Source organism: Protomyctophum bolini, assembly GCF_963924005.1.
Source record: "Protomyctophum bolini genome assembly, chromosome: 18".
NCBI classification, from domain to species: Eukaryota; Metazoa; Chordata; class Actinopteri; order Myctophiformes; family Myctophidae; genus Protomyctophum; species Protomyctophum bolini.
Window position 1 is genome coordinate 24,113,625 of NC_137879.1, and position 26,379 is coordinate 24,140,003.

The 26,379-nt window shown below is 42.1% G+C and overlaps 1 protein-coding gene across 14 annotated transcripts; it reads right to left on the minus strand.

The window, feature by feature from the left end:
* Positions 1 to 1,666: 1,666 nt before the first annotated feature.
* On the minus strand, positions 1,667 to 26,379 carry LOC308333240 (uncharacterized protein). Of its 14 annotated transcripts, none has more exons than XM_080789498.1 (19): positions 26,265 to 26,379; positions 18,597 to 18,774; positions 16,915 to 17,040; positions 16,026 to 16,097; positions 15,683 to 15,805; positions 14,913 to 14,936; positions 12,610 to 12,647; positions 12,321 to 12,449; positions 11,689 to 11,749; positions 11,564 to 11,602; positions 11,022 to 11,278; positions 10,173 to 10,265; positions 9,920 to 10,012; positions 9,184 to 9,276; positions 8,710 to 8,802; positions 5,772 to 5,853; positions 3,954 to 4,060; positions 3,002 to 3,155; positions 1,667 to 1,808 (listed from the first exon to the last, which is right to left on the minus strand). In XM_080789498.1, the coding sequence occupies exons 2-19, from the start codon at positions 18,754 to 18,756 to the stop codon at positions 1,804 to 1,806; spliced, it is 1,749 nt and encodes a 582-aa protein (XP_080645624.1). In that variant the 5' UTR covers positions 18,757 to 18,774; positions 26,265 to 26,379; the 3' UTR covers positions 1,667 to 1,803. The 14 variants fall into 14 exon arrangements, with proteins under 14 accessions (XP_080645624.1, XP_080645626.1, XP_080645623.1 ...); XM_080789500.1 differs by lacking the exon at positions 26,265 to 26,379 and adding an exon at positions 18,956 to 19,067 and having other exon boundaries at positions 15,704 to 15,805; XM_080789497.1 differs by lacking the exon at positions 26,265 to 26,379 and adding an exon at positions 18,956 to 19,067.

Consider the following 26,379-nt stretch of genomic DNA (forward strand, 5'->3'; position numbering starts at 1 on the left):
TAAAAAGAAAAAGACTTACTCATTCAGAGTTAGCTGCATCAACTTTACCAGAGCTACATATACTGTATATATACTGTACATGGTTATAAACTATGTTCTGCAATACAGTTCATAAACCATGTGAAATGTTGTTTGGTCTTACGCAGCCTACAGGCAATTAAGATTAATAAATGAGCGTTGTTTCATGTATAATACTCACTGTCATGAATAATTCAGTGTACTCATATACCCGAGGGAGACTTTCCTACTGCAAAATTCCAAATCCTTTATCAATACATGTGCCCAATTCCTCCTGCAAAGATTCTAATACTTTTTCGATGAATGTGCCCAATTCCACCTCTATTAACTTCTCAACACATCCACGTTCATGCAAGTTGAATAATTTATATTATTAATATGTTTGTCAGGATGTAGATTATAAATGTAACCAGATCTGTTGCCGTGAACAGCATACTTTTGTCATCCTGCCCTGACTTTTAATACTGTCACTATCGCTAATAATGGATACAATCCAAAATTGTGAATATCGCACACCAAACCTTAACTCTTCCTTATTCATTTTAAACATTTGATATTTTGGCCATGACATTTTCACTTGCAGTGCCTAAGTATATATATTCTTTCCACCTCTTAAGTCAAGCTTTAGCGCATTTACAGTAGAGCAGTAACATAACAAATAAATTAACACTTGACAGCAGCAGGCACGTTACAAATGCTTTCTCCATATCAAATACATGGCATATCCACAGAATACAATTATAAAACTGCCCAACGCAAACCGATATTTTCTATTTCAGTCATTCTATATGTTCAACTGCTTTTAGTCCAGACAAGATGAAATACCTCAGTGCACGACAGCAGTGAGGTCAGAAAGCATGATAACGCTACCTTAATCCATCTATTCATCACATACCCTCCTCTTCATACCCTGTAGCTTTGTTTCATGTTCAATACAAATCGCAAACCACTTTAATATGCACCCTCTGTTTCCCATGTCGTTTTCTATGTATCAAAAAACCATCAGGGGGTGCCCATCAAAGATAATTTGCACACTGAAAACACAAGTCTCCTAAGGGGGTTAGCATGTCACTGTGATAGTAGCATGAAAACACAAGTCTCCTAAGGGGGTTAGCATGTCACTGTGATCGTAGCATGAAAACACAAGTCTCCTAAGGGGGTTAGCATGTCACTGTGATCGTAGCATGAGTCTAAAAAGGACATTAGATTTATCAGGGCATAATGTCCAAAGAAATTATAGAACCACAAAGTTTGGGATTCCGCTCTTACAAGGGGGCTTCAACTCTTAAAAGGGACACTTACAAAAACGAAGGTACAAATAATGGCAGATAAGTGATCAAGGGCCACAGAGAGAGAGAGAAGAAACACTGTAGCTCGACCTACTTATTTTTTTTCTTTACCTTTTTTTTTTAAAGCCTCCTCTAACAACACCTCGAAGAACAGTTTTCAAATTGTTAGTGAAGGATAAAACAGTGATGGGGTAAGCGAAATTAAAAAAGGTCCTGTGAAATGAAGGAGGAAGGCATCACAACTCATCTAACGTGGCGGTGTGGGGCGCCTGAGGGGCCTCGCTTTAGTTAATCTTAGCACGTTCACAAGCCTTGCTTGGCCAGAGAGGCCGACACCTGGTCGGCAAGTGTGTCGAGTTGTGGGGAATCGGTGATGTTGAGGCTTCCAGAGGAAGACATGGTGCTCAGCTGTTGGGGCGTGTCTTCCAGAGAGACGATCTCAGCGCCGTGGTCAGTGCGGGCCTTGGCCGTCTCACGGAAGCTCAGCTTGTGGCTCTCAATCTGCGGGCCGGGGAATATGGATAGATGAGACATGAGCACTGGTTCTGAGGAGCCCTGCTGGGGCTTTGACCAAGTGTTAACACCGAATATGGTGGACTTGTATTGAATACCATGACTCCTGGGATCAGCAGAAAGATTTTTGGTGTGTGTGTGTGTGTGTGTGTGTGTGTGTGTGTGTGTGTGTGTGTGTGTGTGTGTGTGTGTGTGTGTGTGTGTGTGTGTGTGTGTGTGTGTGTGTGTGTGTGTGTGTGTGTGTGTGTGTGCGTGTGCGTGTGCGTGTGTGTGTTAAATCAGGTAAGACCTGTTTTCTGTTGACACTGGTAGTGAAACGGTTATATGTTATATGGTTTGGTTAGGTTAAAAAAGGCTGATTTATTGCTTTTTGACATGAAATGTAGATGTGGCACACTACCAGAATTTAGTTTTTTAAATGATGGCGTGCGTCAGAAACTATGAAAACAAAACAAATGTCACACAGGAAACACTTCTCATGGGACAAGGCTTGAGGTGAGGTATGAAGTGCAAAACAGGAGTCATAGCATTCGTTTACCGATTCCAGTGTAACACCCTTGAGAACATTACAGGAGGCAGGAGATTTTGATTGGGGATATTATTCTGTTCTTTATTCTGCAGACACTGCAGTTAACCAGTAAAGACAATGTTACACATTTGTGAGACTTAGAGCACCCTCTGGTGGAAAAGGTAGGCCAAACAGTATGTCTGGTGTGCTTGACAATAGAAAATGGTTTCTGCTTTCTCATCTTGACAGGAGATCATATCTTTTTTTCCACATATTATTATGTGGATTCATCACTACTACCCGCGCACTCACGCACGCACACACACACACACACACACACACACACACACACACACACACACACACACACACACACACACACACGCACACACACACACATTGTAAACCAATCCAAGCCAATGAAAGTCACAGTTGCTAAAAACATGTCTTACCACATAGCAAGTCTATGGACTTTGTTTGTCTTTTAGTGTGACAGCAGTGACCGCCAGTGACCGTGAACTCTGGAGGTACCTTGTCGACGGCCTATACCCCAGTAGGGGGTGTAAGGCGTAAGTCAAATAAGTGTCACAATGAATGCAGAAAACCTGTTATTGGCTAACTGGCCAAACTTGTCTGACTGCACACCACTGAATACAGCTCTTTCAGTACTTACAGGAGTCCTCAATCTTTATGAGGGGGTTCATCAGGATGGGTGTGGGGGGGTTCTGGGGTGACTGTGGGGGGGTTACAGCAGGGGAAGGGTCATACATGTCCCCACTTGAGGGGCTGTCGCAGGTGCTGCCTTCTGCCTCTTTCCCCTTCTCTCTCTACAGAGGAGCCCCAGAAGCATGCAACAAAATACATGTGATGGAGTCAACAGAAATCAACACGTGTAAAAAAGAAGGTTTTTCTGAATAATAATAATAATAATAATAAACTAATAATGATAAAATATAATTAAGAATGATAACTGAATGATGAACAAAGATGTATTAATTAAGTAATGGCAATGACAGAAAGCACAAAAATGTAAAGAAATACGCAGAGTGGGGATTGAGGGGTGAGAGTTGTGAGACCATGCAGTGATTGACATTTGACAACCTCTGGGAAAGGAAAGGATGAGAGAAGGGGAGCAAGCAATCAGGCAGCCAAAGCAACCTAGCAGACCTGGCATCATAGCAGACCTGGCAACCTAGCAGACCGGGCATCGCACGTACGACGTACGTACGTATAGGTGTTGCACACGTTTCATTGAATCATCGCGTTTTAGTAAAAACTGAGGCGACAAAACCCCCTGAGACGAAGCTTGATTCGTGAGATGAAGACTAGCCTCTCTTCCACTTGTACTGTTAGGCCTGCTTTATATATAGTTGCTTGGCGGCGGCGCGCACCCAAGTATAGGTATTACTGTCATGCTATATGAGCATAATCGTCAAGAGAGATTTTCACAGAAAAGTGGCCAAGCAAAATGTCAGCTTACAGTAGTCTAGAGGGAAAGCTTTAGTTTAGGGCATGCTACAAGAGAACATTTGCTGAACATTATAAAATTAAATTAAGACATAAGCTACTAATAACAGCTGCTAATAACAGTTGATTTGAACCTGGAGAGTGCTTTGATGTCTTACCCTCTTCCCTCCACCTCCTGGCGTGTGACCAACATTGTCAAGAGAGCCGATCTTGGATTGGACTTTGAAATCCATTTTCTCACTCCTGATCTCGACATTTCCACCACCTAATTGTGAAAGAAGATGGTACATAGCAATTATTCAACATACCACGTTGCACTGTAATTTTAAAAGTTGGTCCAGTAATGTCCAAAACTGTTACTTTTCAGGTTTAAAATTCAAAAGTAGCAAAAAAATATCCCTAGCTCAAAACATCACATTGTGGCGTACGACAAAATATGGGTGCACATGCAATTACTGCAAAAATCTGCATTTATTATTTCCGCAAAACCTTGAACAGGACAAAAATCACGTCAGAGATATCGTAGGCTTTGTTTTTCTGTCGTAGAAAAGCGGAGCAGCATTGACTGACCAGCTGACAGGCTGTCACAGGCATCTAAACATATGTATTCACTCCTAAAATGTTAATATAAAACTGTAAAAAAGTAAAAGAGAGATTTCCAACTTTACATACAAGCAATTAAAAACAATATAACATGTTTACAATGTACAAGTTTATGCTTAATCAAACAGTGCTTTACTGGCCTTGTTAAACATATATGCGAGCGCATTTGTGAGATGATTCGGGAGCAGCGTGACATCAGATGCCTATAATTGCTGTATTATTAAAAAAATTCCAATGACAAGCATAGGCCTAATAGCTTGCCTATTTGTAAGTGTAGGCTATAGGTGTAAGGGGCTTAATCATTCACCCATTTAAATAAGTGCTTTAACAGTCATTAAGATAAACGGCAGATCTGGTCATCTGGGTCAGTATGAGTGCTTATGCGAGACGGGACGGGACCGCGGCGCCCCACACCAGCCTTCATCCATATGTTTATGATTCACTCCATAAACATTTATTATTTATGCCAGCCAGGTTATCTCTCATTAATGTGTGGTGCAGGTCTGCAGGCATCACGACACTCACCCACCCAAACTACAGCATGCACTCACAGCAGTGAACAGCATGGGGTCGCCTTCACCTATGGCTACATGACTGCTGCACACGAATGGGTAAAATTAATATAGTAGCCTACAAACGTATTCCATTCATTGCGATGCAACTGTGATGTGTCATGTAGCCTTGGTGCGTGCGTGTGTGCGTGCGTGTGTGGACATGACAGCCGTCAGTCAGACAAGCGAGGCGAGAGGGAAACATGTGTAGGGTAGGCCTACAGCTATTATTTAATTCATGCAGGTGTAACGTGTTCGTTCTTTATTTATTTAAGATTCAACACAACTTGCAACTTGCAAGCCCAACGGCTTGCAAGTTGCGTGTGCGTGCGTCTGTGTGTGTATGAGAGGGCCCCGCCCTCTCATACATACACGGGCAGCTAGGCAAGTGGGGGAAACTTTTTTTATTGGCTTTTTCCATCATGTAACCATGGTTTCTATACGTTGTTTGGTCGTATTGCAGTTGATCATGTCGCAAAAACGAGGGCGAGGCTTGATTTCATAGGGTGTGCTAGATTGATTTCAGCCGTCACATTTATCACTGCTAGAAATGAAATTTAGGAAGGATCAGCTGTTTGCGATCACTTTATGTGACGTGGTGACGTCAGTGTACTCCAAAACCGACGCTCGAATATGAGACAGATTTTACACTCAATTGATAAATGAGGGCCATACTATTTTTGCTACCTTTTTTGTGACACTGTGGAATGATGAAGTAGGGCGTTCATTTCTGAAAGAATGTGTAATATGTAATAGAAGAATATGTAATATGTTCCAATTCTGTGGAAATGTTCTTGTAGCAATAGTAATTTCTTTATTTACCTGGCTTATGGCGAATGTTGTCTTTTGAGCCACATTTAGATTGAACGTTGCTCAGGTCAATCTTCTTGTGAACTATCGCAACCTGTGCAGGGAAAATAAAGAGAGAGGAGAAACAGAGCCTTTCAGTGGACTACTTTCTGAGGTGTCAAGATGATCTATCTTCATCTGGTAAAGCTTCCCTGCATGCAACCACAGAGGAACTACTAGTGCATACACGCCACTGGACCTGTTAGTTTTCTACAGGTTACATACAATTAAACACTTAACATGGTAGGACACAGACATGTTAACACCGATATCATCTATCTATCTTCTATCTCATCTATAAATGCACCATGTCTTTGTCTGTCTGTGTCTAATGCACGTCTAATGCACGTAACTCGAGAACCGTTCGTCACACCAAGTTCCACACCCCCACGGGGAGTGCAGTGCCCGGTTGTCGAGACGGTTGTCCAGAACCGATCTCTCTGTTATGCCACCCATATAAGACGTCAGGGAGATCCTCAGGCTTGCTCCTGTTGATGAAACAGCCAGAATCACCCTTCAACAAGACAGAAGCCAACTTCTGAATCTCACTCAGCACATATTAAGGATGGGTTTGAGAAAGAACTGATAATAGAAGCCATCTTTGTTCATTTATCTGCCACGTATGTTGCCATTACCCACTACTTTGTCCAGAAAATGATCTCGGAGATGACAAAAGACCCATTCCTAAACGCCTTATTGGTGCTTTTCTGTTAGAAAATGACGTGCCTACTTTGGGGTAAACCTAGACTGTACCTCTAACGGCAACCCATTAATGGTGTGTTCAGATTTGGATGGTTAGAGCGGCGCGATTACATCCTACTATAAATGCGCCACATCTCTGCGTACGTACGTGCGTGCGTAAGTGTGTGTACGGTTGCAATGCACGTAACTCGAGAACCGTTTGACCCATGACTTCACATTCGACACATGCGTTCCACACCCTCGCAGGGAGTGCAGTGCCAGGTATCGAGTCGGTCGGACCAACGGTTCTCCAGATCACCACAAAAGGCTCTGGTCAGGCTTTGCCAGTGCGGGCCTAATGAGGCCAACACCTTTCACCTGGGCCAGGTTCTGCCAGTGGGCCTAATGAGGCCAACTCCTTTCAGCTGTGCAATTTCCAGCCTATGCCTCAGCCAATTGAGGCTCAACCAATCAGGCTCTGCCAGTGGGCCGAATTGATTGCAAAGTACACTTTTCAGAATTTCAGTCTGCAGTCTTCACACACAGGCACATACACAGATCTCCATGTGGGACACCGGCTGACAGTTTAAATATAGATCATATAGCCAGGTCCAGACTGGTTGATGTGTTTATAAAGCATTATACTAGTTAGTATTTATTATAGAGCGCCGAAGTCCGGACTTCACTCGCATACTTTGACCAGCAGCAGCCTGCACGTAGAAACTGCAGTGGTGGATGTCTCGGAGTCAGTCAGAGGCACCTACAGGCCCTGTAGCTGTAGGAGCGCCAGTGACATGATATGGCACCCTAAACACACCAGTTAATAACTTAATATGACGCTGAAACTGAGGTCCAACATAATTGGCGTGGGTGGGCAGAGGAGTGAAAACGAGGCATCTCTGAGCCGAGGAGGAGTAGCCTACTGCAGTGCGATTACAGTACTTGAATGAAACCCATATAACTATGTGATTTCAACCGTGCATCTTACAACACATAGCGTAGTAGCCTACTGAAAATATTTGGTTACTTGATTCAATAACAGCCGTGCCCGTAACCAATTAAAGCAAACTGCATTGCTTTTGAAAATGAAACTTCTCAAATGAAACTCGCCAAGTTTTCTAATTCGTCCTCACGCATTTTTCTAATTCGTCTGTCTGTCTGTCTGTCGTGTGAGAACTGTATGAGAGTCCCAGTTTCATTGCTATCATTTTGCTTGACCGTTTCGGACGCGGGGCAGCTCGTGGGAACCGGGCCGGCACCCTGGGCTTGTTCCTGTGGGTCTGGAAGTTCCGGGCACCCCCACACGGAGTTGCACCACTCAGTTCACACGGGTGTGATTTTTTAATATATCAATCTGTATTGACTGCTGACTGCCGTCTCGAACGTCAACCTTAGACCTAATGAGCTCATCACAGGGTCTCCTGTGATGAATGGTCTCTTGACACAAGACTCTTTGTCTCTCAGACTCTCTCTCAAGTGAGGTCATCCCTCTCTTGTTCACTACAATAGAAAATAGCCCAGTGAAGAGACAGATGACAGAGACTCTTTGTTGCTGCTGAAGAGACTTCTCCTCAAACCGAGATTTTGGTTCAGTTGTCAACAGGAGTTATGACAAAATTAATATCAGTTCAAATAACTAGTTGGGGGGGGGGGGGGGGGGGGGGGTACAAAGACTTACACACAGTAGTCATGCATGTTATGGTAGCAGCAAGTAGGATGTTAAATATTTACCACCACCAGTCACACCAAAGCTGACCAGTGTAAACTTAGACATGAGTTATCAAGCTTATATCATGAGCATTATGCAACGCGTATATCATACATCGTTGCACTGAGCATGTGCCACTACAGCAGAACACTGACATATTCAGATGTCTTTAAGGGGCGAACAAACATGCTTAACACCAAGATACAAATTGTGTTAACACAATACCAGAGAGAAAGTGACCCGTTCCTCTAGCTACAAAATACAGTATTAGTTCTATCCTATAGGAGAAAGTGTGAAATGCTCATGACATTCATAAGCTTTATGCCGGTAAATATTAATAGGAGTTATTAATATATGGACAATTGAGTAGTGGTCACAGAAAGAGGGTAGAACAGGAGTAGGTAGGACTTTTCGTGCAGTAGTGTGAGACATCTTGCTTCTTGTTGATGATGCATTCAGTAGGGAAGGACTTTGTCGAGCTACTGCAGGTAGCTGTGGGTTCATACTGCAGCTGTTACTCACATTGCCACCACCAGCTACATGTTTTATATTATCTTTGGATCCACACCGGGACTGCACTGCACTTAAATCCAACTTCTTTTCAAGAATTTGTACCTGGAGAAAGCGCAAATGTAGGGAAAGAGACTGTTATCCCAGAGCAAACCAATGGTAGCCATAGGCGCCGGAGGGGGTTCAGAAGAGTCTGAATGTGAATATTGGGGGATGACTGGTCTATCTATCTAATTATCTATTTATTTATCCCAACCAGTGCAGATGACCTATACTAGAGAGGAACTGAAGCTGTAGAGAAGTATGTGCAAGAGGTTCAAGGGAGGAGAGGAAATCAGGATTATTGTGGGTGGTGTGGTGTGAGGACATTTGTTGCTTATTTATTTATTTGTTTTTATTTATTACCAAGGGTTGGTTTTAGATTAACATAACGAGATATTCAAGAATCAAGATTCCTGTGTTGAGCTAATCCCATGAGTTACTCACGTTGCCGCCACCGGGTGAATGTTTGATATTGTCTTTGGAGCCACACTTAGACTGGACACTACTTAAGTCAATCTTCTGTTCAACAATTTTAACCTGTAAATTGCAGAAGTAAGGGAAGAAAAAATTATCCTAGGAGTCACTGAAAACATGAGGAGAGACTGTGTATGAGACTAAAGAGAATAAATGACATTCCGAAATTGAGAGAACTGATAATTGTATTATTTCCCCCCCAATATCCAGCTGTGTAGGCTAACACATTTTATGAGCTGTGCAAATGAACACATAATTTGAACTATTATTATTATACATACAACTTTTTCTTTTTTATTATTTTATTTTTTATTTTTACTGAGCCATGTGGTCTCCTGTAGGTCTCCTGTTTCCATAGCAGCTTCCTTGGCAGCTTGACGTACAAGTACACCCCCTGGACATGACAGTAGTATGCCCCCCCCCCCCCCCAGCCGAGGATTGAACCCCAACCACCCAGTCTCAGAGCAGACACTCATGGCCACTGAGCTGGTTGTATTTCAGCCTTATTAATTATTATTAAACCGGGTAATGATATTGGCAATCCAGTTACCAAACTATCCATTATTACATCCCTAAAACGTGTGATTATTGAGCCCAGAAATACCTTATTATAGATGAAGCAAATGAATCAACTATACTTCTGAGTGTTTTGATATTCATGTGAATTATGCTAATTCAAGCTGCCATCTATTTCTGAGTTCCTCACCTTGCCTCCACCAGGTGTGTGCTTTAAGTTGTCTTTGGAGCCACAGCGGGCCTGGACGGTGGACAAATCCAACTTCTTCTCAAGGATTTGGACCTGCAAAATGTGAAGGAACAGCATTACTCATTAGGAATTAAATAGCGACAAGTCTGAATAACAGTTTACATACTAGTTTGTTTTGAAAACATGAACATGGTTTATATTCCAGTAATTCCAGGCATGTTGCTGAAAAAACGTTTACCCCTCTGTTACTCACATTTCCGCCACCGGGTACATGTTTCATGTTGGCCTTGGAGCCACACTTAGACTGGACATTACTCACGTCAATCTTCTTCTCAAGAATTTTAACCTTTAAATTTCAGAGGTATAAGGGAAGCGAACATTACTGTGGGAGTCACTGAAAGTGTGAGGCGAATATGTATGAGACATATGAGACACATGAGAAATAATGGGATTACTGGGAGAGAAATTGTTACTGATTGATATTGGGTCCACTTGTATTATTTTCCCCCGATATATACAGCTGTGTAGGCTACCCACATTTTATGAGCCGTACAAATTACCACATTATTTAGGCTGCTATTATTATCAGGTCTAAAACTTTTTATTTCTGATAAACATTCTTTCTACACAAGTCATGCATTTTAGTTTGGGGTTGGGTGTAGGGAACTCGACACCCAACTCGAGCAATGTGGCTAATAGGCCAGGAGCCTATCTACCTATCTACCTTAGCATGAGGCAGAAGTACTGTATACCCCTTGGACATTAAATGAGTATGTCGCAGGGACTTACGGCCAATCCAACGGCCAGTCTTGATGCTCGGTAGCAAGCAGGGAGGCATTGGGTACCATTTATATATTTGGTATGACATGGTCAGGGATTGAACCCTGACCACCTAGTCTCGGAAAGGTCTAGGAGTAGGTCCTGCTTGTGTGCTGCAGGTTACACTCAGTTAAATGTATTTATAAGTTTAAGAATACCTAGTCATATATAATATATTATTACACACAGTCAGTAATATTATAAAGTAACATATTAATTTCGAATGACATTAGCAAATAATGTAATATATTACATTTAGAAAGAAACTTCACATTTTTCCAACCTTGCCACCACCAGGCTGGTGTTTTAAATTCGCTGTGGATCCGATCTTGGACCTAACGTTGGTCAGGTCTGGCAAGGGGGCGGCTGCCACCAGGGAAGCAGGTGAACCCCTGCTCTTCAGGGATCCAGGAGACTTGGGCGAAGAACGAACCACAGCCACCTTTTTCACTTTATTGACCTCAATCGCGGACTTTCCAGAAATGGCTTGGCTGGCCGGAGACTTAGGGTTTCCAGGGCTGCTTTGTCCACTGGTGCCATCTTAAAATGGGTTGCAAAGCAACATGTAAGTTTAGGAGTCATTAATGGGGCATTGCAAAAAAAGGGACGAAATAATAAGAAATTAAATTATAACAAACAATTTATATTTATTAACAATTAATTAAAGCACTTCTAATTCTAGTGCTAAAAAGCTGACCAAGTTTGATCAAGGTCTTTCTTGATCAGACTGTGGTTGTGGCATTTTGGTGAGCAACTACTCTAGGCCATGCGTGCCTATCTATTAGTGGTATCTCACATTCATATCTGTGTTTGTTTGTTTTTTACCTTTGTCATTTTTTGGAGTGGGTGGTTTCTTGGCACTAGCTGTGTCGCAGAAAACATGACATGTTATACTAACATTTTTTTTTAACGTATGAGGACAATGTTCAAATGACAGTTACTGTGCATACCTGGCTGATTCATTCCAGGGATTTTGGTTCCTGCGGCTTGAGGTCTCGCGCCACCCGAAGTCTGTAAATTGCCATACTGTAGTTACTTTCTACAAATTACTTTCCAAAAAAACATAATAAATTATATTTATGTATCTGCAGTATAGGCAGTTGTTTTTTTCCTGATGTTTTGTAAGTGCATGGCGGTCAGATACCATTCTACCTTGTGGATAGAATATTCACACCAATCATCACACCATGTCTCATATATACATTATACTTAATAATACAGGATGAGTAAATTACTGTAGTATAAAAGCGTGGTTATTGATGCATGCACAAGGCTTGGGTTAGTGTGTTAAATCCACTTTCTGCTTTGCTGGAAAAACTATCATGTGATATATGTCGCTTGACAAAAATGAAGATTTGTTAGATTGTGGTTGAGCGATATATCATTCATAACACTTTTCGCCAAAGCATAAATGTGGCTTTAGTTGTAACAAAGGAAAACACCTGGACTAAGTTACATTTGTTTGATCTCTCAAACAAGACTATGCAATCTGTGAAGGACAAAAGAGCATTGATAAACACAGCCCTACAGTAGGGCCATCTACACTCAGGCATCTTTCAGGGCAGGTCAGGGTGATACTCACGCGAGGCCCTGTGTCGGTGGCTTTAGAGGGTATTGACGTGGGGCCATTTCGAGAGGAGGCACAGGTTTTGGTGATCGGGGAGGGTCTTTTAAAGGAAGAGGTGGGTCTAGTTTTTGTGGCAGTTTGTGTCTTTTTGCATGAGGGGAAAAATGGAGTGAAAAACAATGGTTCTAATAACAACCTATCATGAAACAATATCCTAAATTAAAATGTCAGGAAAGAAAGTGATTTAGGCCTACATGGTGAAATGACATGTGAATTATGTGTGCTCATTTGTTTATTCACATACCTTCTTTTCCATAGCCTCGTTTTCAACCTTTGCTTGACCTATGGGAAATAAGGGACAAAAAGAAGGCATAAGGATTTCAGCATGTGCTCCATTTGCATCCAAAACTAATTTTATACCATTTTTCCTTTTGTGCGATACAAGAAGACAAGTATTTTATTATTCAGTGTGCACATTTGCAGCATGGGAAAGTGAAGACCAAATAAAAATCACCAGTCGGTGATGTGGAGCACGCAACATGCAGTGTACATTCTGTATGTACACAGTGGATGGACAAATCAAGACCCTTTTTCACCACTGAATCTTTGAGTTTATTCATTCGCAATTCCAATTTTATATATTGCCAATTTTCCATTACATTTCTTCTCACAATAGGAACTTTATATCTGCAGATTTTCCTTTCTTGTATTTCTTTTATCTCAGAATTCTGAATTTGTAAGAAACTCCTTTTCCATTTTATTCAGTGGCAGAAATGGGCTTTCATTCAGAATAGTGAGCGAGATGGACAGATGAAATGAAAAATAAAAGCAAAAAGTGGGGAGAGAGGACAACAAGCTTCTCCTCGAGTCAAAGATCATTTCCACTGAGCATGTCGGAGGAAGACAAGAGTGCTGCATAACATTATAGAAGCTGGCTTGGTAAATCAAACAAGTGGGAGAAAGATAACTGAAGAGGACTGGTTCACAACTGGTGAATATGACAGCAAACAGACCTTTGAAGACAGCGATCGGCACCAGCGACTTTCTCGCTGGAGAACTTTGGGTCGTTTGCTGGACTTCAGATGTGTTGGAGGTCTGTGCTCTGTTGATCATCTCAGAATCATCATCAACGGTGTCAGGCGTCAGGAGGCTGGCTGCGTCTAATGTTGAGTCACTGTTGTTCTCAGCAACTATGTCATATGGATTCTTTCTAAGAATGCTCTCTCTCTCAGAAACATTCCCATTGCTATGTGGGGAATCACTCGCCCTCTCAAGATCCACTGAGTGATGACAAAGGCTGGGATCAAAGTGGGAATATGACTGACTGTCCGGGTGGTGCCTCTCTTGAGTTTCAGAGTCCTGTGCACTACAAGGTTTTGGGGCCGTCTCATCAATTGTGTTTTCAACAGCCAGTCCATCTTTCATGTGCTCACTGTAGATGGATTCCTCTCCTTGATCAACCCACTTGCTTCTGTCCCCTATTGATGTAAGATCCTCCAAGGCTGTGCTACGGACTAAAGATGCGGCAGGCATGTTACTTTTTTCCGACAGGCACTCGGATGCATCGAGGCTGATTGCCCTCTGGGAGTCGCTCCCACCGGTCCATTCTGGGAGCCCCCTGCTGGCCGAAGGGTCCCTTCTCATATCTGACCCAGAACCAAGGTCTTCAGAATTCCACAAAGAGTCAGTTAACATCTTTCCACACGCTCCTTCCTCTGTCCCATCTAAGCACGCAGCGGTGTCATTTCCAGACTCTGGGGAATAGGAAGCTCCTATGCTTATGAAGTAAATATCTCTCCCATGAGCTCCATCTAAGGACTGCTTTGATCCATCAGCCACAAAAGGGAACCCACTGAAGACCCCCAGTACCAGGCTTTGCTTTTCGTTTTTTTCATTTTTTTTTAAAGCAGATTAATGATGACATTCACAACACTCGCCCCCATCTCCCCCAATTTGAATATAAATCAAGAAGCAAAGAAGATAGCAAAACTGCACTTGATGTAATTTTTAAATGTAACTGTTTTCCATCAAGGTGAACAGAAACAAATCATGATTGAATGATGAAAAGGTGATAATGCAAGGCCATGAACTGAGAGGTGCTGCCTTCTTACGGAATGTAGTCAAAATAAAGTGAAAGTTAATGGACATAATGGATCACCAATGGATGAAAGACAACAGAGGAAAATGACTTTGATGCTAATCAGTGCCAGTGAATGTGCAGTCATAGCAATGAATTATGCTTTTTCATTGTAAATTTAATATCTAATCTGGTTGATTTGCCTCCATGCAATATAAGGGATAAATGATCAAATCATCAGGTTTCATTTTTATCTCAAGCATTGAACCAAAGCTAAATTTGGATCCATATGTTGTTTCATTAAATGAATTAAAAATAAATAATATGATGATGAATTCAATAATTATAATTCAATAATTATGTGAAGCACAAAATAGCTCAGTGTTAAATGTATACATGATCAACTAATAGGACTTTTTTGTGTTATCCTTTTAAAGTATATGTCTACATTTCTGACTAATAAAGTATTAAATACAAATAAAACACATAGAATAAGTAAACACAGTCTTTGGCAGCTCTTAATACACTACCTGTTGCAGTAGCTCCTCCAGTTGCTGTTTAAACACGACACGGCAGGGGGAGGCATGTGGGGGGAGGGTGGGACAAGAGAGGATATTCCGTTATTACTAATATGAAACACTTTTCATACATAACTGCTTCATAAACTCATGGCACTGCAAAAAAAAAGTCCCGCACACAAGGTCTATGGTTAATGCACAAATTAACACAGCAAATCAATGTTAGGTCAAACATGTTAGTCCAATTAATATGTCATCCCAAAACATAAAAGCAAAGCATTGCAGACACATTGCAGTCAGATGGCGCTGAGGCTTCTGCATGGTTTGCTTTCAAGTCCGACATACTGTAGTCCAGCGCAACACCGAACCTGGTGCCTCATTTGGTGCCTCAGCTGGCTTTTCCATTACTATGGGAATTGCCGTGCCTCAGAGCTCTAGATCTGTTTAACAGATCCCACAGATAATCAGTCACCCAATAGCATTTGTTTCATACTGAAATACCAAGCCTAACAAATTGCACCTCTTCCTCCTGGTATTACGCATGTGGACTGTGGTATTGTGAAAGGACCAGAGTGCTCAAATGGACTGGGATCGGTTTCACTGCTCAAAGCACACAAAAACAAAACTCAGAAAAGCAACAACAGGCGAATAAAAACAAAAAGGAATCTAAGATTAATTGATTCATTCAACAAACCCCAAATAAATTCTACTCCATGACTGAAAGAATACTTTCAACTCGAGCAGCGTGGGGAAAAAAGGCAAGTGCTGGGAAAGAGGCATACCAGGTTGACCCTCACTCTCACCACAGGCACCAGGTTGCATCTCATCTTCACATGGGACACTTTCTAGATCTGATTGCTCAGACCCAATAGCCCCTTCTTCTGCAGGTGATTCAACTGCCTCTTCTGTAGGATAAATGGAATACTGTTTTGACACGGCAGAAAAGGAAGATACACAGGCTACAGTTGCAGCTGGTCTTACGACTTAAAGTTTAAAACGTAATGCACAGAAACAAATGCCAATATTGAGAAATCCTACAAAAGTCTGCCAACGAGCTTGACAGACATTTCTATGTTAAGTTTACCCAAAATAGCTTGGTTTGCAATCACAGCTGTGTCTCCTAACCTTGTGTTTGCTCTGGTGGGTCAGCCATGTTCTCTATTCCTGTGGCATTTCTCATGTCCAGGGACTCGGGATCTGTTTAAAACATCAGACAACCCTTTCAACCTACTGCATCCCCCCTCCCATCCTCAGGACAGGCTGTTCTGCTTCCTATTCATGACCAGTTTGGCTCACACTGGCTCTAACGCAGATAATTATAAAAAATTCCAATAACTATACTATTATTGATTCTTGAGAGACATCTGTTCACAGGTTTTATGAGAGGAAATAAAATCATAAATTCAAATTCATCATGTCATTATTGTTATCATTATTGTTAAAATATTCAAAAAACATCACAAATTCACATTATTATTATTCACGTTATTGATGTTTTACAGCCATTTCATAATGGAGGCCCCATAGCCAGAGGCTATTTGGGGGTCTTGGCATGGAAAAGTTTGAGACCCATTGTGTTAGTTCATGATCTCTACTTCTCCAATATGAACCCATTGAGGTTTGAAGGTTGCCTGAATACTAGACCAATACTGAACGTTGTGTGGGAAACGTTTGTAATGAGTCAACAAATGCATTGATATCACCAATGGAAGACATGCAAATGAGAATTAGAATTTTAAGGCTGAAAAAAAAAAGTATAACTGTGAGACAACACAAAATATGCAAACCAAGGCGAACATTTCTCTAGCTGTCTCTGAAATAAAGAAATATTATTCCGTAAATTAAAAGAGAGAAGGGGAAAGAAAAGATGAAACATTATCGGATGTATCTATTGCATACAAACTGAAATGTGCCAAATAATGGTTAAAAGTGAAAAGAATAGTTATTATTAAATAAATAGTAATTGTCTTTGGCATTGAAGCTGCATGGAAACAGTGGAGGAAGGGGGGCATACCAGGTGGCACCTCCTTCTCCCCAGAGGTGTCAGGGGGCACCTCCTCACTGCAGTGCAGGACGCTCTCTTGTTCCGAGAGCTCAGACACTGCTGTAACCACATCGTCATTTAGCGCTGAGCTCTCCGCTGTGAATTAAACGTAAGGTTCAGGTCAGGATTTGGGGTAACCTTGACAGACATGTACACCTCCAGACAAATAAATGGCCGGCTTTGGTGCGCCCACCATAGCCAATTGAGCATTCCCACCAACAGACGCTGTGCACAATGGAATAAAAAAATGATTTTATTAAAGACTTAATACTTTGCAAATGGCCATTGTTATTTAGACTCCAAATCCGAGCTTACTGTGAATACTTTGACCAGCTCTGTTTTGGGGAACAAGGTGAACCTTTACCTCTGTATTATTACGGTTTAAATCATAACATGAATAAACTGTTGAAGAGCATCAGCTGGGGTGATTGCTAAATCTTCAATTACTGATCACTACTTTAACCAAACATATTATATACTATTACATACTACGCTCAAACTTAATTTGAATGCAACAAATATTTTAACACTCCATATTTCACACATGGACTCCATGGCTCAGAAGTAACTCAAGCTAATTGTAATTCATGTTATTATTCAGATCTATGCAACTAACCCACAAAGACTACACTACAAAACAAATTCAATATAAACTCTAATTCAAAGATCCCATCCCAAGGCCTCAATCAGAGAGGTTAATATTATATAATACTCACTATGTGGTGCACCGTTGAAAAATCTGCTGTCTGTTTGTTTGGAGGGACCTGACCCTGTGCACGCCTTCCTGTTTGAGTGTGGGCTGAGCAATAGATACAATGGGGAGGGAGAGTGCACTAGTGAAGGCTGTAAGCTAGGAAATGCTAAGCTACGTACTAATTAGCCATATGGACGATTAGGATAAGAGGGATTGAGACAAGAGATTGTTATCATTGTCATATTTATGTCTTGATACAACAGTGCCCATTGATATATTGCTGTCGTATCAGCTGCAAGCATCTCTCTATTAACTGTGACCATTTCCTGTGCATTCAGTGCTCCTACCAGATAAAATAAAAGGGGTTGGGACTGTGTCCACTCCTCATCACACATTTTCCTTTTTAAAACAATTAATACCCCTTGCAACTATTAAAACGATGTACTGAAAGCCTAATTGCCTGTGAGCTGAATTGGTAGCTAACAGTGGATGCTGAGAGAGTGAACTCTCGGGCCTGACCCAGATGACTGGATTACAGCGCAGAGAGTGCAGCTGCAGTCAGGGACTGAGGGCCAGTCAAGCATGCCTTGTATGCTTTATGTAAAAGGGATTAAAACAAAGCACAGTAGGCCTCAGCATTCTCCCCAACTCAATACAGACTATACTGAGACAGTGAAGGACTACAGTGTGGAAGGATAAACGCTCCCAAAGACATCCACTTTTTTGGCATTACCGGAACGCTGACTAATACTTTTTGGCAACATAAATGCTATGATGCTGCTACTGTATACTGTATACACGGTGCAAAAGTATATAACAACTGATGGGTTATGAATGATGCTATTTGTATTCCCATCAAGATCATGTCATCGCCTGTACACTGCACTTACACTCCCCCCATGCGGGTCATACCACTGTTTGACCTTTCAGTTCAACACAGATTTAATGCATTTCTGACCTTTCATTGGACCGTCTCCCGGGCTTATATGGACCGCCTGGACTCCATTCTCCTGGTGGTGCAGGTCGTTGATGGTCATGCCTGCTAAGGACGCGCTCATGCTGTCTCCCGGGCTATAGCTGTTTGAGGCGTTGTTCATGTGGTCCTGGTGCTGATCCATTGCCAGTCGTAAGTCAGGCTACAAAAAAAGCACAACCGGAGCGACGTAAATAAACCACATCCACCACGCAACGCAGTTAGACAGACAGTTAAAAATGGTCAGTCCAGCACGTGTTCTGTAGAGAGTGTCGGGTGGCTGGTTTGAAATAGGACTACTTCACAAAGCTGCAGTTCTACACAATAATTCTAAAATTGTGTACCTGGTTTTAAGGACAACACAATAATTGTTGCATAATAAATTAATCCTTTGTCTTCTGGCCTACACAACTCAGTTAGCCAGCAGCTAAATGTAAACAGACACTGTGTCTGTGAAAGCCAGTTATTTATATGGTTGACGTGTGGGGGTGATCTTCAAGTTACAGGTCTATGGACAAAAATAGTCCCCACTGCACAAGTCACTGCATCCCTGCTGTGATTAGTAGGGCTGTGTCATGATCATGACATTTTAATGACGATTAATTGTCTTACAGATACCTGTGGGCCACATTACAAAAATGGCAAGGGGCCAGGGGCCAGTAGATAAAATTACGACATTAATGATACTTGATAACTTCTCTCTTTCAATTGCTTTATTTTCGCAAAATGTATCAAAGTACAATGTGCATGCACACAATATGTAAATAAATAAATGTGTTACATTTTCTTGCATAAACACAAAGAGCTGTTTCCATAACTGCACAAATTATTGCACATAACATGAGTAGCTGTTATAATAACATAATAATATAACATGAGTAGCTCTTTGCCTGCCTGTCTGTCTGTCTGTCCATGAGTAGTTATTTGTCTGTCTGTCAATGAGTAGCTGTCTTACTGTCTGCCTGTCTATGAGTAGCTGTCTGCCTGCCTGTCTATGAGTAGCTGTCTGTCTGCCTGCCTGCCTGTCCAATTGTCCATGAGTAGCTGTCTGTCTGCCTGTCTGAGTAGCTGTCTGCCTGCCTGCCTAATTGTCCATGAGTAGCTGTCTGTCTGCCTGTCTATGAGTAGCTGTCTGCCTGCCTGCCTAATTGTCCATGAGTAGCTGTCTGTCTGCCTGTCTATGAGTAGCTGTCTGCCTTCCTGCCTGTCCAATTGTCCATGAGTAGCTGTCTGTCTGTCTATGAGTAGCTGTCTGCCTTCCTGCCTGTCCAATTGTCCATGAGTAGCTGTCTGCCTGCCTGTCCAATTCTCCATGAGTATAGCTGTCTGTCTGCCTGTCTATGAGTAGCTGTCTGACTGCCTGCCTGTCCAATTCTCCATGAGTAGCTGTCTGTCTGTCTGCCTGTCTATGAGTAGCTGTCTGCCTGCCTGCCAGCCAGCAAGTTGGTTAACAGAAAATAAATTGTTATGGCTGAGTAAAATAAAATACAATAAACACAATTTGCCTGAAAATAGATTACCCAGCTATGACCTTTTTCATGAAAAAAAATGAGTAGTGATATGGCTGACTGAGTAAAATAAAACAATCTACCTGAAAATAGATAGCTATAAGTGAAGAGCAATTTCCGCAATTACCATTTCCGCAATTTCCATTTCCCCAATTTCCGCAATTTCCATTTCCAACTATTAATGGCAGCTGGGTTTCATCATTCAAATAAAATAGAATTCTGTCCGTTTAGCTATAAAATTATGTCAGGGAATAGGGATACACAGTATATGTCTTTCATTTGCATTGCATCTCCCCCCCCCCCCAAGCTTTTATTTTCGTTCGAGTAATAGTACAACTCTAATAGTATTACTTATAATAATGTAATTAAAGATAACAGATTTTTTTCTCTTTTTTTTTTATTTTCATTGGTGGGCCAGTCATAATGGTCCCGCGGGCCTGATGTGGCCCGCGGGCCTGAGGTTGAGTATCACTGGCCTAGGCCTACTGCCAACTTCTCAGCTATAGCTGAGATGAAATGGATAGTTAAGATTTGTCTTTTTTTCTGGTATCTCATGGACGCTGAGGGTGAAACACATGTGCAGTAAACTAGTTTGATGTGAAACGTTTCAAATCTCATAAATAAGAGGATTACATTCAAAGCCTGTGGTCAGCAGATTTTATTTTGTTGTCGCTCTCTCACATAAACTCTCTCTCTCTCTGTGTCTGTGTCTCGACACACACACACACACACACACACACACACACACACACACACACACACACACACACACACACACACACACACACACACACACTTCCAGGCTTCCACTCTCAGACGGTCGATATCAAGTCAGCATTGACCCATTGGGGTTTAGTCAAAACCTAAATGTGCATAAATTGACTAAATTGGCATTTAGTTAGCTCTGTATTCAAGGTGTCCCCATTCTATGAAACAGCCGTGAATGTAGTGCTTGCAAAGTAACACTCACTGACAATGACAGCACCTGCCTCTGTTATATCTTCATTGTGAACGTTGCCTCAACTGTTACCGTGGTTACCCCTCCCAGTAAAACCCACGGTGAGAAAAAAACACTCAGCTATGTGACCTTCCCTCGCTGCACCTGCATATCTCCTTGACCGGGATGTTTAAACATTCAACATTCAACATTCAACATGCAAACACACATCTGCCACCATGAGAGGGACACACAATGCCAACCAGCACAGTCGCGCAAACTCCTAGGAAACCCCAGGGAGTGTTATTATGCCCGGGAAGAAATACGCCATAAGACACACCTTTTGAAATACGGTTCCTGAACAGCCCATCCTTTTTTCTCAATAGAAACATAAATCCATAATGGCATTAGGACGAACGGACAGATAGATAACTCGATCTCTACTGGCAAAGGTATAGCACAATGTTTGTGTGTCCCATAGAAACTCCAATGAATGGTCCAATCTCGCAGTAGTCGACAGAGCCCCTTGACAAACCACCCATTGTAGCATTACACATGACAGAACCCAAACAACAGCAGGGAAGGGCGCATGCCAAAGAAAACAATCCCTCTAAGAGAAAGCTCACACACTGCGTTCAGGAGCACCGAAACCCACAGAGCTAATGGCAAACAAACTCAAGGCTGATAAGAGCCATAACAGTCATTATCAAATCAACCACATGTAGTTGCATATCATGATTATGTTATGGAACCCAAGAAAACTCCTGAAACTTTTAGCTTGATCACCAGGAAAGTTTTGTAGGGAATTGCTCAGAAAGCTTTGATGTATACATCCACATGCCATCAATTCATCTGTTATTACATAAACAATTACAATTACAAGCATATCTGGGTGTCATGCATTATGGTGAGGCTTAGATTGGATCAGAAGACAATCTTTTGTGGTTTGCTATATCACTGAACACTCCAAAACACACACACATGCACGCACGCGCGCACACACACACACACACACACACACACACACACACACACACACACACACACACACACACACACACACACACATGCGCGTGCACATGCGCACAGACACGCATGCGTTTCACCTGCCCTATAAAAAAACAGAACGAGAGCATGACAGTGGTCTTTGTTTGCCTCATGAGGGAGAAGGGGGCTCAAAGGTTTTGTTGATGGCTTGTGGCTCTGAGGAGCGTGTGAAAATATTGTTTTGGCACAGACCTTCGACTCTCAAACAAACTGCTCAGATGGCTCTGGAAGGAATGCGGTCAACACGGAGAGTAGTGACATAGTTCCAGCAGAACCAGCATGCAATAAGATACTGAATTTCCCTGAGGTTTTATTTTTTAAAGGAAACCCCTGAATGCAAGTTGTAACGCAATACAATGAGGGCACTGACAAATAAACCTACCCCTAAGAGCAACCACAAGAGGTTTCTGGCACACGTCACCAAGTGACTGCATGTGCATGGAGCAGAAACAGCAATGAGTCAGTGAGTGACCACTCAGATGATCGGGACCTAAATGGATTAAATGAAGTAATAACACAATAATTCGCTAAAATCCCAATGGGGGGTGCTATCAGGCAAGCATATTTCTTGCTGTTGCAATAAAGTGAAACATTCCAATTTTAAATGGTTTGGCCCCATCGGATAGCATGCTTGCTAGTGTCACTAGTTTAGTAGAGACGGGATGCTGCCCTCATGCTTGACTGCTTCTGTATTTATGACCTACTTTTCTCACCGACTCCCTCCTCTCTGCACACTCCCTGCCTCCCATCCTCAGGCAGGGAGAGCCAGAAAAGTGGCTCATACTCGTTCTACCTTTTTGTGTGTGTTCGTGTGTGTGCGTGCGTGTGTGCGTGTGTGTGTGTGTGTGTGCGTGTGCGTGTGTGTGTGTGTGTGTGTGTGTGTGTGTGTGTGTGTGTGTGTGTGTGTGCATGTGTGCGTGCGTGCGTGCGCGCCCAAGCAGTCAGAGGAGGCTGAGGATGAACAGTGAAACGGGCCTCCATTTTCGAGACCTCGGAGTAAAACAACCTCCAGTGTGGATTGCGTGTGGCTTGCTCAGCGTCTGATGTAGTTGACAGTGTCTGTATTTCAAAAACATGTTTTCTCAATAACCGTCAGGCCTGGTGCTTACATTGGTTGAATATCTTCCATCTTTGTTTTCACAACTCCAGGATATACAGCCACGCCCCTATACTGACACTAAACACAAGGATTGTATCAGCCCAATAGAATATAGTTATTTCGGATTTGCAGGCATTTGTGGGACACTCTCCAGCTAGAACATCCCACACAATGAACACATTCTTGGGTGTAAAATCTTGAGGTGCATGCAAGCCACATATGAGGAATTCTTCCTGCGTTGCCATGGCACATCCTGCTAAGTAATGGCCCCGCAGACACTGCAGCTGCTGCATGTTCCAATATGTACACAAGGCCTGCAGCTACCATCTGATCCGCAACACACCCTTGTCTTGCACTGTAATGAAGCCTAGTTGGTGCAATGGGCCAAACTCCTCTATCAGCAGCATGGTGCCAATTAAGTACATTAAATAATACTGTTTAAAACCCATTGTGGCATTTCTTCTTCCACTTAATGAGAGTGCGCAATCAGCCTTTCTGAGCTGAATCTTCTGGCTAAGTCTTGAGGGCAGCGTCTAGGTATAGTGCAGTTCTATCAAAGGCCCCCGCAATGACAACCAAACAGGCGTGCAACACAAACACAGATTTGTGGTTATAATTGGATAGATTTGTTTAATATAATCACAAAAGTCAAGAATATATATATTTTTTAAATCAATCGTAACTTTGCAAAGATAAAACTGTAAACAGGATTATAGACATGCAATTGAACGAATATACAGGAAATAAAATAAATATATATAAAAGCCTGGCTGTAATAATGTGTAGAAGTTATTTAAAAGATTATTATTTTGCTAATCTAATCTCCGCAAGGCATGGTGTTGAAACGCCCTAGGCCTAGGGCCTAGATAGTGAAGACCTTTGACCTTTAGCCTGGATTCAGTTCATATTACCAATACCAAGGGTTTTTAGTCTACTTATAGTGATTCAAGACAAGTACAATATATTGGCAGAACTTTGTCCAGTACAATGAATAAAGAGAGTCCTCAAACTAAGTATTAGGATACAGATTTTAGCTTTTTAAGGAAAGTCTGATCTCCACAAATATTTTAAATTAAAATGACATGTATTCACTCCAACTAAGGCGTGCTATTCTAGTAGCTGCAATTAACCTGGAACTATTCAAGTTCAATTAAGTGGTACTCCTCTTGTCAACATAATAGTGAGGGAGGAGCCCACCTCATAGTCTACATGTGCATACCAGAGAATTATTCTAAGGCCAGCACATACCAGAAGCAGTGTAGAAACTTGCAGGGCTGTCTATCAAAACATTAAAAGATCTCATGAGGGGGATAGTCTGATATGAGTAGGCTACACTGTAAAATACAAATCCCCATGTCCATTTATCCATGAACTCTGAGTGTAAAAATGTAGGTCAATTTGGTTACATTTTTACACTCTTAGCGTTGATGACTTTTACACCCTTCTACCTTCTTTGAGAAAAAAATACAAATATAATCAATCAAGGCTAAGTATGCAATGTCCCAGTGCACTGCTTTCTCAACACTGGAGAAGGGAGAGAGAGGTGTGTCCATGGCAAAGAAATGGAGACCATGCAGGCTTGGCTTTGCCTTTGCTTATCCGTAAAAAAAATAAAGAAAAGAAAAAATACGAAGAAAATAAATTAAGAAAGATAAACCAATGCAACTATTCCATGGTAAACCACCAATAGCCTATTAGCACAAGCAATTTATTGGACCTTTCATTATTGAATGTAGTCTAGACTAGGTTTAGGCTATGCAGCAAAAATAATCGGATGGTCAATGGGTCATTGGGTTATATGAGCAAACGTGCACGTTCCACGGAAACAGATTATTGATATAGGCTATAAACTATATTCTATCAATGGTGTGTCATTCATTCTGTCATGGTAACAACAGCACCAGTGCACCGTGCAATGGCTGTGCAGTGTGTGCACGGAGACCACTCTGGAGAGACGACTGCATATTGCATGCAGCCCTATACTAGTATGAACAGCCGCCACTATTTATCACGTGAGAAATGGGCTTGGCATTTGCGCACAGTGCGCCGCATCCATGTCCATCCATTAAACTAGTTTTAAAAGACAAATGTGAAAATGTAAAGTGTCGGGTGTATCCGATTCCGTGCTAATCGCGCGCTCAAGCTTAGGACATTGTGCAATTAGAGCAGGAATCATTCGGGAAATGATAGCTTAACATGTGTAGTGTGGCACAGCCATGACATCAGCCCCGTATAGGCCTTCGAATACAAGAAAAGAGGGAATGATCCAGAATAACGGGAAGGGAAGGAGGGAAAAAGCATCGCTGCCACACACACACACACAACTGCGCTCATGTTGCGTTGAAAAGAGACGTGTCATGACACAAAGACTGGGAATTAAGCGCCTTTGTTGTTCATATTGGAGCAAATGTCATCAAATATTACCGTATTCTTGTGTGCCCCCCAATGCTCCCATTAAATTATTATCAATGTAATGACTGATCACTGATCAGGCTTGTTACAATGTGCTCAATTGTCCCCTACAATGTTCTTCTCCTAGGGAGGGTGCGGAGGCGGTTTTTTCTCCCCAAATAAATCAATAGAAGGTGGAATAATGTGGGGTTGTCAGTGGCATGTACCCTGTTCAAAGAGACGGCGTTGGGACATCAATGGCAGCAACAAAAACATGTTTCAGTGTTTATTGTTGCGCATGATGAACATCGCACGCAAATGCCCATAGCGCATGTTTATTCCATCACAATAGAGGTTTAGGAGTAAAGCTCTGCAGGTTATTCTTGTGGGTTATTTTATCGCAGGGCTTTAATCGACTATATAGCATTGCTCAGCAGCAATGTGCATGATGAAAATATATATACGTGTATGTAACGCAAACAGGCCCAACCTCTCCCACCTCATGGAAAAAAATTAACTGACAAGACGAATGCCGATTAAGAATTACGACGGTCCTTTATAGGCACGCATCTTGGCCCGTGCACGCTCGTCATTTAACAAGAGCGATGGCAATATATGTGACGACGTTGACTCGAGATGACTTCAATAGTATAATTGTAGTATTTTCTTACCTGTGTGCAGACAGACAGCGGTGTTGTGTCTCTTCAGCGGCACGCACTCGCTCACCGAGCGCACGGACAGTCGGTCAGTCCTACTCGCAGTTCAGCGGAATGCCACAGCCTGAGA